The sequence below is a fragment of the Budorcas taxicolor genome, chromosome 4, assembly GCF_023091745.1.
Source record: "Budorcas taxicolor isolate Tak-1 chromosome 4, Takin1.1, whole genome shotgun sequence".
NCBI classification, from domain to species: Eukaryota; Metazoa; Chordata; class Mammalia; order Artiodactyla; family Bovidae; genus Budorcas; species Budorcas taxicolor.
Genome location: NC_068913.1, coordinates 50673436 through 50688757, shown reverse-complemented (window position 1 = coordinate 50688757; position 15322 = coordinate 50673436). Strand labels below are relative to the sequence as shown.

Below are 15322 nucleotides of genomic sequence, written 5' to 3'. Positions count from 1 at the left end.
TTACGTTTACTATTCACAAGATGCATAAAGAGACGAAATTACTAGAGTGTGCTTGGGAAACAAGTCAAATAGACTGTGGTCTTATATAGCCACAAATGGACCCAAGATCTCTAGCCTTTAAAATATAACTTTGGTATTTCCTTTGACTTAAAAAAAAAGAGAGAGCAGTGCATATTTCCTCTATTGAACAGAGGTATTCATCCATTTTCTGCAAGACTATGACATTCAGTCTTTAGAGCTATGACTTGTTGCCATTATAGAAAAGTATTACTGTAAATTGTAATGAGATAACATTACAATCCTGGTTATGCTGTACCCAACTAGGTGAGAAATCTGTTCCCTATCAATTAAAGACAGTATAACTCATGAGCATTAAAGACTATTGTAACATCACAGGCCACTATAACTCACTGAAATTCTAACATGTAGTGCGGGTAGAAGGAAGAGAAGGATGCTTTTTAGTCAGCCAATTTGATCTGATCACTAATGATATTTCTTCAGAAGTAGATAGAGACCTCATTTCTGATTATATTTAAGAAGAACACCGGAGATAAGATATGCTGCCTTTGGACAGCCAAATGCCTTTAGGAACTCCACACATCTGTGCCAGAGGTACAATACCATTCTCAGTCAAGTTAAGACATTATCTCAATTGAAAACCTGAGTATTTTTCTCTAGAAATGAAGTACAACTTCATTCAGTCCAGTGTAAAATACATGCAACCAGTCCACAGGACCAAAGCCGATAGATTATACACAATGCCTGGAAATTGTTGACCCTCAGAAAAGGTTCAGGAAAAAACATTTTTTGGCTTAACATATGGATTTTTTGAAACATCTATTTTCAATGTGTATATTCCAAACCAATGTTTTTCCTTTGATACTGAGCTCATTTAGAATGCTTTGTCTTCATATATATATATACACATAAGCAGTTCACTTTTTAGATTTTTTGAAAGGTGTTTAGAATTTAGTTAAAGATCATTTCACATACTTGCTAACATTTTAACAAAAAATATAAACTTGTTTTAGTCACCATGGTCTTATGAGCATATTAAAATTGATTTTTGTTCAAAATGACACAATTTTTTGTTTGATTTTAAATAGACCATACTTAAATATACTCTACACAATGCTCATTTCTATGCTGCTAAGTCAGTTCAGTCGTGTCCGACTCTGTGCGACCCCAGAGATGGCAGCCCACCAGGCTCCCCTGTCCCTGGGATTCTCCAGGCAAGAACACTGGAGTGGGTTGCCATTTCCTTCTCCAATGCATGAAAGTGAAAAGTGAAAGTGAACTCGCTCAGTCGTGTCCAACTCTTTGCGACCCCATGGACTGCAGCTTTCCAGGCTCCTCTGTCCATGGGATTTTCCAGGCAAGAGTACTGGAGTGGGGTGCCACTGCCTTCTCCACATTTCTATAAACTAAGGTAAATTAAAACTGTATTTTTCAAGTAAAGATAGTGTATCATATATTTTTACTGGATCTTATTTGTGAGCTTTGCTTATATCAAAAAATAATATCAATAAACCACAATAATCTTATCACTTCACTTCTCTGAGTCAATTCTATAGCTTTTAAGTGAGCATTTTCTTTATTCTAGTTACATATCTGGTCACATACAGTAATACTTCATTAACCAAATTTGTATTTTTAAAACTTTTTGGATGCATTTACCAAAAGGAATTTCTAAAGACCTTTACTGATAAGTACACTAATAATTCTATACCAGCCTTTACTCACTGTGACCTTACACTGTGATCAGAGCAGCTCATAGGTATCAAGGTCAATCAGAAATAGATTTACAGGATAATCATTCCTGACTCACCTGCCCACAGAGACTGTTGGGTGACCCTTACCCCAGCTGCACAGAAGTACACATGCACCCACATGAACACTCCTAGCAAATCTGTTGTAGGAGCAGCAGTATGGTTCCCTCAGATCCTGCAAACCGCTAAACCCTGTTGACCATGTTGCACATTTTAGAAATAAAATACTCATTTTATAAATAAAGCCTAGAAACAATCTTTGTGCTTCTCTTTCCGTGGTTCAGAGGTTAAAAAAAAAAAAAAGATTTTTAAAAGTCTACTGGGAAAAGAATGAGTGTTTCAAGTTCAAAGGAAATAGTCAATGCAGAAAATATTTGCATAGAATTACATGGTGGGGAAATTCTGCCACGCAGTCAGTCTTTGCTTAGAGTGACCTCCTGAGCTCAATTTCAGGAAGCAAGTCTTCGAATAGCCTGTGGAAGCAAGGGGGAAACAGTGTTGATGCAACAGAATTCTCCTTAAGTCTACCTAATCTCTTTTGCAAATATGTCTTTGTAGTGTTGTTTGCTTACATTTACTTAGGCGTATAGCACCACAATGAAATTAGGGTAAAAACTTAATTTTGTACCTCATCATATGCTAATTGGATGTAGTTTAAAAACAATCATTACTATTTCTTGAGCACTTACTATGTACAAGACTGTTTTATTCCTTTACATGTACCCATTAATGGTCACAACTCTGTAACGTATTATTTCTATTTTACATGAAGAAACTAAAATGAAGTCAGGATAAGTAAATTGTCCCAGGCTACTCAGATGGTAAGATGCAGAATCAGGGCCAGCACTCAAGTCTGTTGGTCTAAAGTTCAGTCCCTTAAAACCACTCTGCTTTACAGTTTCCTTATCTACAAGGGCCCTACCTGAATGATGCTTTTATGTGGCATCAAAAATACTTCTACAGTGTGGCAACTTCTTAAGTTCCAATTGTGATATATGAGTTTTCATTCAACTAACTTGTCCCTATAGCCTTAATCATAAACTAGTAAGCTGGAAGGACTTCACAGCTTCATAATGACATTCCTGGGCTCATTAAGCTGATGGGCTAAAATGCAGAACCCCTGGTTTTCACTCTACTTAGTGATTTCTTCCCTAAAAATCTTCTCTGCCGGTAATCTAGCAGAAGATACGTAGTTCTGCATTAAGGTCAAAACCAATTCTATAACTGTAAATGGGGTGCCCACCTAGACCACAGTTCATGTGAAAATGCTCAAGTCTTTAGTGGACCCCTGCTCAATAGAAGCAAAAAATTTGATGTAGCTGTTATGAAAATAAACCCATTCTTAAGTCACAGTAATGTAAACATCTTGATGAGACCACGGGACATCATAGTTGACCCTGTCTGGGATTTTGTATCCCCTTCTTGTTCAGGGAAGAACTAACAAATTTCTTATCTGTGAGGAACAATAAAGAGAACAGAAGGAATCTCACTCAAGGTAGAGTCTGTTATAAACATGAAAGCTGCTCTCAAATATTTAAGGACTGTTCAGAGAAGGCAACCAGAATGATCTCAGTCCACTGGATGATTCTTAGAGGAAGGGTGAATCTAGTTTGTAAGCACAGCTGACACCTGGAGCCTTCCAGCTGTGTAGCAAACCCCCTTGAAAAGCTACTAATTGCCAATGTCTAGAAACATTCACACAAAAGCTGAGAGAACATCCTTAGAGGTGGGGTAGGAAGAATGTCTGCAGAGCTGAGGATGTGGGGCTACTTGATTTTGAAACATCTTTCAACTTGAATCTGTCTTGTTCTAAAGCCATCATCAGTCAGAGGAAGAGGTTCCTACTGTCCTCTTGGTCCCTAAGAGCTGGAAAACTCGAATGAACTTTTTGGCCAACTCAATATTTCTGAGGCTTATGGAACTCCTGGCTTAAAAATTCCCTCCATTCACCTTTCTCCTATCCCACTGGCCTTAGGTCTCTGAAAGAGAAAGTGTGCAGAAGTTTAGGTATAAAATCAAGACAAATGTGTTGGCTGCTTCCAGTTGCTGATCACATCTGTAGGCTTGAGGCAAAAGGCACCTCCCCATCCCCTGGTACTTAATGTCTTCAATAGAGAATCCTTGTTTTCCATTTTACCCTCTTTGTATTTTCTTAAAATTATTTTCCCTGGATAGTTTTTATCAAATATTTTTAATACTACAAGTATTATTCTGTTTAATTCAAATTCTTTTCTTTGAACAATAACAATGATCATACCTCATCTTGGACATCAAGTTCTTCTTCAATCATTTCTGCTTTCATTAATTCAAGAGGATCTTTACAGTCTTGGATGAGGGCGATCTTGACAAAGAGAACACAGAGACTATTTATTAGAAGTCTAATAGCATCAACCTACCTGGTTCTTCACTGAAAATAATTTGCAGCTTTGCTGGTGTCTCTCATCTAAAATCTGCATACTTCAAAATCCTTTTCAGCTTTCTTGTTCTTTCATATTTCCCACTTAGAATTCTCCCTCCACCATTTTTTTCACACTGAAGTGTGAGCTGGTATAGTTCATTGTCTAACCTCCTTCGCAACTCTCTTCCCCAACCTCTGAAGTGTACACTTAGCAAGTCATCCAGCTGGCCTAAATGATTCTGCAGTCAATGGTCATTTTCTTTCAATAACCAAGCTAAGAGCACTTAGTAAAACATTGAGCATTCAGGGAACTCGAAGTGAAGGGCTCCTGCTCCTGACTGACGACAATAACAATCTCAAGTTGAATTGAATGGGAATTAATTTTATTGGAGATAGAAACCAACATCTATGGACCAAGTAGGTTATTCAGGAAAATTCTGCTTTTTAGCCATAATGTGTAATTTAGCCTAAACACAAAAGAAACCAGTAACAATCTGGACTTTGTCTTAGCCATAAAGCATATTCCCAAAGCAACTCTAAATGTACATCAAGATAACAGCAACATTTCATTTTAGCTACTTTTAATCTTACAAATAAATAACTCAATTCTCTTTACACTATCCTTCTTTGTTATTGTTACCTATGGGGGAAACAATAAATCAATTTTCAGTTATATCAAAAAATTTTTTTTCATTAATTTATTTATTTGGCTACATTGGATCTTAATTGTGGCTCACCAGCTTTTCTCTAGTTGCAGCACAAGTACTCACATGCCTCGTGGCATGCAGGAGCTTAGTTCCCTGATCAGGGATCAAACCCATATCCCCTGCATTAGAAGGTGGATTCCCAACCTCTAGACACCTGGGAAGTCCTTAGACTTTTTAAAAAATGTTTACAGGTTTTCAAAGCTGAGCATCTTGAGTGTAGCACCTTTTTTTTTTTTTTTAAAGATCCACATCTTGGTATTTAGAAGTAGTATTTTTTCTAACAGCATTAAGTAGAACAATCTTTCTACTAACAATAGGTGAACTTAATAATTTACTAATTGTTTTCTAAATTAGTTTCACTTCAAATAGTAACTTTCAATCTACACTATCCTATTTATCCTACTTTTAGATAAAAAGGAAGCAATTTAAAATATAGTGGACTGTGTTATCAGAATAATTATTATTGTTGTCATTTTTATAGACATTTGTTTTAGTTTCCCAAATTCATGGTGAGACGGTCCATGAGAGATGACATTCTTGTATCAAGCAGTAGGCCCAGCCCAATGACGCACATCAGAATCCTCAACTGTCCTGGGTATTTTACAGGAGAAATGATAAAATAAGGCAGCCTGTGGGAAGTCAGGGTCTATCTTGTTTTTCGGAGAATAAACTCTAGGATGATTTGTGGCTTTCAATTTCTTTTTCTTTTTTCAAAGATCATTTATGACCTAATGAATCCTATTTAAAAATATTGATAGGAAATTTCCTGGCAGTCCAGTAGTAGGTCCATACTTCCAGTGCAGGGGGCACAGGTTCAATCCCTGGTCAGGGAACTAAGATCTCACAGTCACATGGTACGGCCAAAGGGAAAAAAAACTGATAAGAGTTTGTAGACTGCTGAGAATTTAGATTGCATTTACATACAAATCACAGAAGATTCAAGGTTTGGTGCCTTTTTTCTTAAAAGTCATTACAGCTACTGCCTACTTATATTAGTAAACCCCCACATTGTGGAATTAATAATGTGCTAGTTTCTACCAGGTGCTTTACTATAAACTGTCCCGTTTAGTCTTCATATCTACCCAGCAAGGGGAATGTTTTACTCCCATTTTACTGATGAGAAAACTGAGGCTCTGAAAAGTTAAGCAAGTGGCTTAAAAACTTCACTGGGCTGGGATTCAAATTTAGGTTTGTGGAATTTTCTGCCATTTACAGAAACCATGGTCGTTTAGGAAAGCTATGTATGTAGAAAGTTTCAATGTTTACCGTTTCTAAAATGGAATCTTGAACCTCTTGAGATTTCACCTGGTTCTGGAGATGGAGGACAGCATCATGAACAGTCATAAAAAATATGTCCTTCCTGATGTTATTATCATTAAAGAAACCACATTTCTCCAGCTTTTCTATCACATGATCTTCAAAAGAAAAAAATAATGTTTAGTTAGTCTCTAGGAAAAGATATTCTTATAACATCAACCAATGCTAAGTTTTGGAACCTCCTCCTTTTTTTTTTTTTTCTCATTTCCAGAATGTAATCCTGCTCTGTCAGTTTCTTTCCCAGCAGCACATGGAATGGTGACACCATAACTGGTTGTGGTATTAATAGGTGGTCTTGTTTCCCAGCCATATCTCTTTTTCCAGGGAACCCATTCTCCTGCTGCTGTGAGGCTGGCTGCTAACAGTTCACAGCTGTACCCTTCTCTGGAGAACTTTCTTTGGCCAGTGGGAACTGTCTCACCTGAAGAAGGCCTAGGAGGTTTTACCCGCAGCCCGCAGCCATAGCTGGACTGATCTGGAGGTAAAAGGGCCAGCCCCCCCACCCCTTGCCTCAAGAAAACCATCAGGTGCTCTTGAGGTATTCTCCCTGTGAAACCAAGCTAAGTAGATTCTGAAGCCATCTCTTTATCTTCTCGTCCTGCCCTATCCTGCTCCTCTCAGTCCTTGATAAATTTTCCAGGGTACTGCCTTAATAAATCACTTGCGCTAGAATCCTTATCTCAGGCTCTGCTCCTAGAGAACTCAGTCTAACCACTACTATTCCTATACACCACTTGTACATCGACAGACACAGATTCGTGCCCTGCAAGTTCCTCTAGTTCTCAGGGATATGAGTCATTTCCAGCTCTGCTCTCCCCAGGACAGTTTTTTGCCCATTGATCCTCCACTGCTAAGAGGACATAGGTTTCCGGGTGTTACCAGCTCTATGACACAAATTGGAAGTAATCTTTCCAGATTCAATTACCTTCAGAGTAATTATTTAATGGGTAGAGTTTCTGTTTGTGGCAATGGTATTTTTGAAAATAGGTAGTTGTGGTGATCTTTGGGACACACAGATCTTTCTAAATTAGTGTTTTTGTTTTTTTCCAGATATATACTGAGGAGTGTAATTGTTGGATCCAGTGGTACTTCTGTTTTCAGTTTTTTGAGAAACCTCCAAATTGTTTTCCACAGTGGTGGTACCAATTTACATTCCCACTTACAGTGTACCAGGGTGCCCTTTTTCTCTACATCCATACCAATATTTTTAACTGCAGACTTTATAATGACAGAAATTCTGACAGGTATGAAATGATATCTGATTGTTGTTTTGGTTTGCATTTCTCTAACAATTAGCATTGTTGAGCATCTTTTCATGTGCCTGTTAGCCATCTGCATGTTTTCTTTAGAAAAATGCCTGTTCAGGTCTTCTGCTCACTTTTTTTTGATTGGGTTGTTTGGTTTTTTGATATTGAGTTGTATGAGCTATCTGTATTTTTTCCAAATATTTTTTATTGAAGTATAGTTGATTTACAATGTTGTGTTAATTTCTGCTGTACAACAAAGTGATTCAGTTTATATATATATATATATATCACAGAATATTGAATATAGTTCCCTGTGCTATACAGTAAGCCCTTATTGTTTATCCATTCTATACATAGTAGTTTGCATATGCTAACCCCAACTCCCAACTCATTTCTTCCCCACCCCTCATTCCCTTGGCAACCACAAGTCTGTTCTCTATGTCTATAAATCTGTTCTGTTTGTAGACAGTTTCATTTCTGTCATATTTTAGATTCTGCACAAGTGATATCATATAGTACTTCTCTTTCTATGACTTACTTCCATTAGTAGGATAATCTCTAAGTCCATCCATGTTGCTGCAAACAGCATTATTTCATTCTTTTTATGGCTGCATAGTATTCCATTGTGTATATATATTAATACCACATCTTCTTTATCCATTCATCTGTTGATGCACATTTAGGTTGCTTCCATGTCTTAGCTATTGTGAATAGTGCTGCTATGAACACAGAGCTGCACGTATCTTTTGAATTATAGTTTTGCCCAAGAGTGGGATTGCTGAATCACATGGCAACTCTGTTTTTAGTTTTTTGAGGAACCTCCACTCTGTTTTCCATAGTGGTTGCACCAACTTACATTCCCACCAACAGTCTAGAAGCATTCCTTTTTCTCCACAGCCTCTCTAGCATTTGTTCTTTGTAGCTGTCTATATGTTTTAGATATTAACTCCTTGTCAATCACATAATTTGCAAGTATTTTTTCCCACTCAGAAAGTTGTCTTTTCATTTTGTTGATGGTTTCCTTCACTACACAAAAACTTTTAGGTTTAATTAGGTCTTATTTTATTTACAATAGCATGGAAACAATGTAAGTGCCCATCAACAGATGATTAGATTAAAAGATGTGGCATAAATGAAATGGAATATTATTCAGCTATAAAAAAGAATGAAATTCTGCCACTTGCAGTAATGTGGATGGACCTAAGGAATATTATGTTTAGTGAAATAAGTCAGACAGAGAATGACAAATGCTTTATGATATCACTTATATGTGGAATCTTAAAAAAATACAAATGAATGTGTATGCAAAACAGAAACAGATCCACAGATATAGAAAACAAACTTACGGGACTCCCTGGTAGTCCAGTGGTTAGAACTTCACCTTCCAATGCAGGGGGTTTGGATTCAATTCCTGGTCAGGGAGCTAAGATCCCAAATGCTTCATGGCCAAAAAACAAAACATAAAACAACCGAAGCAATATTGTAACAAATTAATGAAGACTTTTAAAAATGGTCCACATCGGAAAAAAAAAAAAAAAAACCGCTTTAAAAAAAAGCAATAAAACAAACTCCTGGTCACCAAAAGGGAGGTAGAAGGACCAATTAGGTATATGAGACTAATTGATACAAACTACTAAGTATAAAATAGATAATCAACAAGGAAGTCCTGTATAGCACAGGGGATTAAAGCCATTATCTTGTAATAACCTATAATGAATTATAATCTGAAAAAATACTAAATCACTATGCTATATACCTGGAACTAATATAATGTTATAAACCAACTAAACTTCAATAAAAAAAAAACAATAACAACAGCAACAATAAAAAATGTGCAGTAAATGTAAAATACACACTGGATCTCAAAGATGTAAACAGGAGCAAATAGTGTAAAATATCTCAATAATAAATGTTATACTGACCAAAAAAAAAAAAAAGGAAGGAAAGCAAGAAAGAATAGTTGTGATTAATTGCACAACACAGTGAATGTACTTAATGCCACTGAATTAGTTGTATTCTTAACTAAAAGCGCAAGTCTTATATCTCTTTTACCACAATAAAAATAGTTTTTGGAAAAAAAGCCCTTTGGACATTATGTACTCACATTCCAAGGTAGGAGAAAAGGCTTAAAGAAAAGTCTTATAGATAGATATGTATATATGCAATTACCTTGAAGTGATGCAAAGTACACATTTACATCAATTCTTTGGAATTCTTTGACAATCTAAAAATTTAAAAAGGAGAATTTGTAACAATGAGTAACTTTACCTGCCTATAACTCAGTAGCATTCAACTACTTGCTCAGGAGAAACTCTGAACACTTTCATGGTGAATCAGGAGTCTGAAGAAAGTTCATTGTTGGAAATTGGAAAACCACCGAAGTTTCAACATATAGTTACGATGCTTAGGATGAAAAGACCATGTCTTAAGAGGTGGCAACATCCAGTGCTCAATAGCCCAGCACTGGATAGCACACAAGAGCTTCGTAAATATTTGTGGAAGGAAGGAAAGAAGGGATAAAGGAGGCTTCCTAATGCAACCTCTGCTGGTTGGAGAGAAGAGTATAAGTTTATGTCTCTGAGTGGAAGAGATATGGCTGTGGCTATGTGGCCACCAGACACCAAGGGTAAACACTGACCTAGAAACCAGGGCCTCTGTATTTTGACTGTAGCAGTGTCAGTACAGTGATTGTGCTCTTACACTATAGTCTTGCAAGGTGTTACCACTGAAAGAAACTGGGTAAGTGGTACTGAGGATCTCTCTGTATTATTTCTTATAGTTTTATGGGGATCTACAGTTATCTCAAAATAAAAAGTTTAATTAAAAGAATTAAGATGGAAGACCTATGGACAAAACAAAAGACCCATGGACAATAATAAAACAGAGCTTAAATTTTCTGGGGAAAAAGATCAAGACCTCTATGCAGGTATAAAGTTTGGAGTTTTCAAAATTGTCACTTTAGCATTTGAAAGCAACAAGAAGCCCCAGCTAAGTTAAACCTCAGTTGAGAGTAGTTTAACATTATTACGTAAACCTGATTGTCGGTGCCTTGAACTTGCCTGCTTTTCTGCCCAATCCTCTTGATACCTACATGAGGCTTCACTTAAACTTGACACTCCTGGTCAAGTTGACATCATTAGTCTGTTTTGAGCACTTAATACAATTGTTGTTTAAAAGATTATTTAAAAGATTATTTTCCTTGCCCCCTAGATCGCTTAGTCCCAGGAGGGTAGAAACTATGGCTACTTCATAATTATTAATAGTTTCTGGTCCCCAGCCAAGTGCTTGGCACATCTGAGGCATTGCACATCTATTTGTTAAATGAATCACTGAACTTGAGCTTGCATACCTGCTTTCTGATAAGAACGTTTCTGTCCCGCATGCTCTTCATTCAACTCTTTGACTGCCTAGATGTCTGGCCTACTTCCTGCAGATCTAACCTTGATAATGCCTGGCTTTTCCAGCTCTACCGTGTTTCTCATTCTGCTGCTGTTCACATAACAGATAAAAACATAATACTTAAATTTTGCCCATTTTTCTTTTCATATTCCATGTATATTCTCAGGAAATGAAAACGTAACAAATGGTAATACTTGCTGACAGGTGACCATGTGCCAGACACTCTTCATTCTTCTCATTTAATCCTCATAACAAGACTATGAAGGAGGTACCATCACTATCCCCACATTCAGATGGAGAAACTGAGGTACAGACAGTTTAAGCGATTTGCCCACAGTCACACCACTAATAAGTTGTAGAGCCAGGATTCAAGCCTAGGGAGTCCAGCTCTGCAACCCATGCTTTAAGAATACATTCCATTGCAAAAGCATCCCCCTAGAAAAATTACAGAACCCGTGCAATCAGTTACCCTTCTGCAACACCAGGAAAAATAGTAATCGTTTTACTATTACCAAAGCTCCAAATCTGTAATTCGAAACACCAGAACCTTACCACACGCAATGATCTCACTCCAACAACATCCAAGAATGAGACGGCTCCACAGTCAAGTACAAGGCTATGGATTGGCACTTTGGGAACATTCACTTTGACTGGAAGCTCAGAGTTCCAATCCACTTGGATCTCTATTTCCTTGGTTGGGATATCAGGTTCTTCTGGATTTTCAATGTCTTCATCAGGCTCGAAAGCATTATTTGATGAACCAGCACCACTTATAATGCCATTCTAAACAAAGAAAGCATTGCCAACTTAATTACCAATTAGCTGGGATGTCTTTCAACAATTAATCTAAAAAGACTTAACAGTCCTATGAACTGTTCCTTGGTAAGCAAAACATCAAGAGGATGAACTCTTAGGGAATAAGATTTACCTCAGCCCAAATTTTGATATTCTCTAGGAAGAAAAAGGGAAGAGCAGTGAAGCCAGGAAATGCTTGATTTCTGGAAGATGGTGGAACTTAGGCAAGAGATATATTGGTAGGAATGTTTGAATAAAAGGTAATACCGTAGCTCTAAAAGTCTATAAACCTATAACTGTCTTCTATTGTGAATAATTGTCTAGTATTGAATTAGCACTTGTTTTGTTCCTTTCAGTAAAAATAAGGTTTATTTCATGAAAGAGGAAGATAAATCACACCCTGTGTTTCCAAGGAGCTCTGCTGATGTCATTTTATTCTTTCCCATTCTCTCTTGCCTGAAAGAACAGCTCAGCTGTTCTCTGACATACGTGTGTCATCCGCCTGTTCACATCTGGGTACCAAAGAGAACACATTTAATTTTAGACAATCTAACTGCTCTAATGTCATCTGAGAAATGAGAGAATTTCGGAGGGGGAGTGGAAAGGGTGACGTTGCCTTACCTTTGTTGCTCTTAACTGCCCTTTCTTGACGAGCTTTTGTATTTTTCTCAGTGCTTTCAGCCTCTTATTATATACTCTAATGGCATCAAATCCAACCTTTGGAAATAAATGTTAAGTTAGTTAGAACATTTGGTTTCTAATGCTCATTAATGACTGTTTTTACCTGGAAAGGCTATTCTCAAGCAGTATTACTCCCTTTTCCTGCTGCTGCTGCTGCTGCTAATTTGCTTCAGTCGTGTCTGACTCTGTGTGACTCCATAGACGGCAGCCCACTAGGCACTCCCGTCCCTGGAATTCTCCAGGCAAGAACACTGGAGTGGCTTGCCATTTCCTTCTCCAATGCAGGAAAGTGAAAAGTGAAAGTGAAGTTGCTCAGTCGTGTCTAACTCTTCACGACCCCATGGACTGTAGCCTACTAGGCCCCTCCATCCATGGGATTTTCCAGGGAAGAGTACTGGAGTGGGTTGCTATTGCCTTCTCTGTACTTCCTTCTATATCCTGCCAAAAAAGAAATTCTGAGGTCTGATGGAGGTCTCCACTACCAGGCCACCCTAACCCACCCACCCAGAGACTCAGGGAAAGTGAAAGTGAAAGTGAATTTACTCAGTCATGTCCGACTCTTTGGGACCTCATGGACTGCAGCCTACCAGGCTCCTCTGTCCATGGGATTTTCCAGGCAAGAGTACTGGAGTGGGTTGCCATTTCCTTCTCCAGTGACTCAGGAAAGGTAGTAGTATATTGAAGACTCTAAGACTGTAAAAAAAAAAAAAAAAAAAACAGCAAAAAATAACCTTTGTAGCTTTAAGTCTTAACAAATTTCCTTAACATAACAAAGCCCTCTTGTTGCAAAATTTAGGAACATTCCTTTGAACCTTAGGAAAACACTGATCTATAGGCAAATTCCACCTTCAAAGCATAGCATAGAATTCAAGACCAGAATTCCCTGTTTATATAACCCGCTTATACTTTTTACCCTTTACTCCAACTGCCCCTCACCCCTTACCCAATATACATTCCCACATTTTCTTCTCAGCTCACACAGTTCCCAAACCCCTGCATTAATCTCCTTCCCTCTGCCCAACTGCCATGCAAAGCCCGATTGCTGACATCCAAAGCCTGACATGGATCGCTCCCTTCCATGAAATCTTAACACTTATTGTCTACACTTCTTATTTGGAACTTACTCAGATTCTGGCTGGAGAAATCTCTTGTGGTTTTGTCCAGCACAATTATTGCTACCTGAATTTTAACATATGTGTTATTATTGGTTTTTTCCTGTCCCCAAATATTAACAGATTAAAAGTTATTTGAGGGCAAGGGTGTCATAATTATTAATGCCCTGTACAAAGGGAACATGGCATAGGGCCAAATAAATACCTGTAAAATGAATGAAGTCTCAAAGGTGGTTAGAAACCAAATTTCTAGGGATAAAATACTTACTGTGGACTTGATACATTTTTTCAAACCATCAACATTGCCATAAAAAATAGGGCTAGAAAATCTCAGAATCTTCACACCTTCAAGTTCTTCAATCTAGTATTAAAAAAAAATTGTATGAGTTTAAATCATTTAAATATTCAGTTAAGCTTTTGGCTATTCAGCTAGGAGCTGAGTTAGAATTGCTCCAAGGAGCTAGGCAGTGGCACTCAACTTACCTTGAATAGGGCCTAGATCGCAGTTGGGAGACAGAGTTACACAAAGTCCTGAACTTCCACAGTCACAGAGAAGGTCAGAATAGAAAGTCTTAGAAAGCAATTATTCAGCCCTCTAATTTCCAGATGACAAAACTGAGACTCCAAAACACAGATACTGTATATCCCTGTAATCCCACTCCTGGGGCACGGATCCAGAGAAAAACATGATCCAAAAAGAGACATTCACCCCAATATTCACTGCAGCACTGTTTAGAACAGTCGAGACGTGGAAGCAACCAAAATGTCCATCAGCAGAGAACATCCATCAACAAAGAAGATGCAGCACACACATACAATGAAGTATTACTCAGGCATGAAAAGATTGAGAGAATGCCATTTGTAGCATTAGAGACTTAGAGAGTGTTACATTGAGTGAAGTCAGTCAGTCAGAGGAGGAGAAATATCCTATGACATCCCTTATAAGTGGAATCTAAAAAGGAATGATACAAATGAACTTATGAAACACACTCACAGACTTTGAGAATGAGCTTATGGTTGTTGGTATGGGGGAAGATGGAGGGGGCAGGGATAGTTAGGGAGTTTGGGATGGGCATGTACACACTGCTATATTTTAAATGGATAACCAGGATTCCATAGCACATGGAACTCTGCTCAATGTTACATGGCAGCCTGGATAGGAGAGGTGTTTGGGGGAGAATATATACACATATATGTATGGCTAAGTCTCTTTGCTGTTCACCTGAAACTATCACAACATTGTTTGTCAATTGGCTATATCCCAATACAAAATGAAAAGTTAAAAAGAAATGAAACTGAGGCTCCAAATCGTCATATGAATTGCCTCAAGTTCATATGACTGGCCTTCTCCCCATCTCCAACTATTTTAAAATAGTGAGGGGAAAAAGAGGAGCAAAATTTAAGGGACTTGCAGGAACTGAAGCCTATTATATTTGCTTGTTCTGGAGAAGGCAATGACACCCCACTCCACCATTCTTGCCTGGAGAATCCCAGGGACGGAGGGGCCTGGTGGGCTGCAGTCCATGGGGTCATGAAGAGTCGGACACGACTGAGCAACTTCACTTTCACTTTTCACTTTCATGCATTGGAGAAGGAAATGGCAACCCACTCCAGTGTTCTTGCCTGGAGAATCCCAGGGATGGAGGGGCCTTGTGGGCTGCAGTCCATGGGGTCGCTGGGAGTTAGACATGACTGAGTGACTTCACTTTCTCTTTTCACCTTCATGCATTGGAGAAGGAAATGGCAACCCACTCCAGTATTCTTGCCTGGAGAATCCCAGGGACGGAGGAGCCTGGTGGGCTGCCATCTATAGGGTCGCACAAAGTTGGACACGACTGAAGTGACTTAGCAGCAGCAGCACCCTGACACAGAGGCCAGACAAAAAGTGAACCTAACA

At 38.2% G+C, this 15322-nt stretch overlaps 1 protein-coding gene across 1 annotated transcript in view; it reads right to left on the bottom strand.

Annotated features, from left to right (window-relative positions):
- Window positions 1–2218: 2218 nt before the first annotated feature.
- SLC26A4 (solute carrier family 26 member 4) overlaps window positions 2219–15322 on the bottom strand; it is a 57868-nt gene continuing 44764 nt past the window's right edge. The window contains exons 14-20 of the mRNA XM_052639054.1: window positions 13694–13786; window positions 12254–12349; window positions 11390–11620; window positions 9608–9662; window positions 6141–6289; window positions 4027–4110; window positions 2219–2242 (exon numbers count right to left, since the gene is read on the bottom strand). Coding sequence (XP_052495014.1) covers window positions 2219–2242; window positions 4027–4110; window positions 6141–6289; window positions 9608–9662; window positions 11390–11620; window positions 12254–12349; window positions 13694–13786 — 732 coding nt within the window. The remainder of the gene's footprint in view (window positions 2243–4026; window positions 4111–6140; window positions 6290–9607; window positions 9663–11389; window positions 11621–12253; window positions 12350–13693; window positions 13787–15322) is intronic.